This window comes from Procambarus clarkii, chromosome 83 (genome assembly GCF_040958095.1).
Source record: "Procambarus clarkii isolate CNS0578487 chromosome 83, FALCON_Pclarkii_2.0, whole genome shotgun sequence".
Taxonomy (NCBI): Eukaryota; Metazoa; Arthropoda; class Malacostraca; order Decapoda; family Cambaridae; genus Procambarus; species Procambarus clarkii.
The window spans coordinates 5,778,018-5,780,056 of NC_091232.1; the positions used below are offsets into that span (position 1 = coordinate 5,778,018).

Genomic DNA, 2,039 nt, shown 5'->3' on the forward strand with positions numbered 1-2,039 from the left:
ACCTGGCCTTCACCTTCAGGGCTATACCTGGCCTCCACCTTCAGGGCTATACCTGGCCTCCACCTTCAGGGCTACACCTGGCCTCCACCTTCAGGGCTACACCTGGCCTCCACCTTCAGGGCTACACCCGGCCTCCACCTTCAGGGCTACACCTGGCCTCCACCTTGAGGGCTACACCTGGCCTCCACCATCAGAACTACACCTGACCGTCACCATCAGGACTGCTCGTCTTCCACCATCAGCTCCTCGCCTATAATTACACACTTCAGAACTTCCTGTCTACCACCACATGAATCTCTTACCGACCTACATACTTCAGGACTACTTGCCAACCCCCTCGGGATTTCCGGTATGTTATTTGCTCCACAATCATCCACACATTTGTTAGATTTATGTATCCAGGGCAAGTATCCTGCCCATGTGTCCAATATCCACAGTTGGATATTCTCCGCGTGATCCTCCGATGCTCCAATGCTCTGCTCCCGTCTCTGAGTTAATAAGAATCTGGCGTTTGTAAATATCTGTTGTTTTACAAGCACCTCGTCTCTTACGATGTTTTAATTTATCAATTATTGTTTTCATAGCTTTTTTATGTTGCTGGCTGTTGTTTTTTGAGTATTTACGTTTCTCTTATTATCTTAAGAATATATATATGTATTTTTTTATACACGTTATCGTTTTACGATTTTCGATTTTTTTTACAGTAATTATTTGGTGTACTGTGAATCCTCGACCATCCCGCAAAACCGTTTTATAGTAGAAAAAATCAAGAATCTTGAGAATCAAATCACTTCGCACAGATTTCTTCCGGTTTAAGAAAAAGCTGCCCAGGTTTATTTCATTACAGGAGGTATAGGGCCTGGTCGGAGACCGGCCCGCGTGGCTGTTGATCCCCGGAAGCGACACACGGTGGACACAAGGTAAGGAAGGTAAGGCATATGGCTTCCAACCTTGTATATGGTGTTATAAACTCTATAGTAATTCTGAGGTTTACTTAACTCATTTTGTCGGTGGCAGGCAGCCTGTGAATTTATATATATATATATACGTAAGTATATATATCGAGGTCCCACGAATGTCGCAGTATTGACCACAGCTGACTAACTCACAAAGGTACCTATTCACTACTAGGTGAACTAGGTGATAGGAAACGTGCCCAACCATTTCTCTCCTTTCCCCCCGCCGGGATTCGAACCCGGACTTCTTGATCGTAAGTCGAGAACGAGCCCACCGGTATATTATACATACCAGTTGCTGGGAGCCAGTGTAGAGGCAGCAGCGACCTTCATCACAGTACTCGACTACGTCAAGATGAGGTAGGACTTGGTGTCCTTGCTGGGGGTGACCTTGCTGGGGGTGACCTTGCTGGGGGTGACCTTGCTGGGGGTGACCTTGCTGGGGGTGACCTTGCTGGGGGTGACCTTGCTGCGGGTGAAGTTGCTGGGGGTGAGGTTGCTGGGGGTGAAGTTGCTGGGGGTGAGGTTGCTGGGGGTGACCTTGCTGGGGGTGAAGTTGCTGGGGGTGAGGTTGCTGGGGGTGAGGTTGCTGGGGGTGAGGTTGCTGGGGGTGACCTTGCTGGGGGTGACCTTGCAGGAGACGAGTGAGAGCGACGCTAAATCCAAAGAGAGGGTTTCCAAGCCTTTCCTGATCCACCCGAGAAAGTTATAGAATACCATTAGCGGGGTTTAACTGCGCTTATAATATGTTCAGAAAATGTGTGTCCTTTGTTTCAGTAACATGAATAATTCCCTTAAGTTTGTGGACGATATTAAGATAAAAAATGCGGTCATATACAACATATCGCACGGTAATTATGAGGAGAAAGTACAAGTATTTAGCTCTTGGAAGGGATATGAGGACAAGAATTTGGCTTAGGACCGAGTGTAAAGTAATGGTACCCAACCACTTAGACCGCTGGGATTCGAACACCGACCTGCATGGTCCAAGGCCGTCACTGTGCCGACCAGTCCAGTCAAACTGGAAATAGATCATCTCTTAAACGACGTTGTTAACATAATCCAGTTGTCTGGCTGTGAACA

At 47.5% G+C, this 2,039-nt stretch overlaps 1 protein-coding gene across 1 annotated transcript; it reads right to left on the reverse strand.

The window, feature by feature from the left end:
- Positions 1 to 1,301: 1,301 nt before the first annotated feature.
- Positions 1,302 to 1,676, reverse strand: LOC138358349 (uncharacterized). Its single transcript, XM_069316184.1, has one exon. It carries the CDS (start codon positions 1,674 to 1,676, stop codon positions 1,302 to 1,304), a length of 375 nt encoding a protein of 124 aa, XP_069172285.1.
- Positions 1,677 to 2,039: the final 363 nt, after the last annotated feature.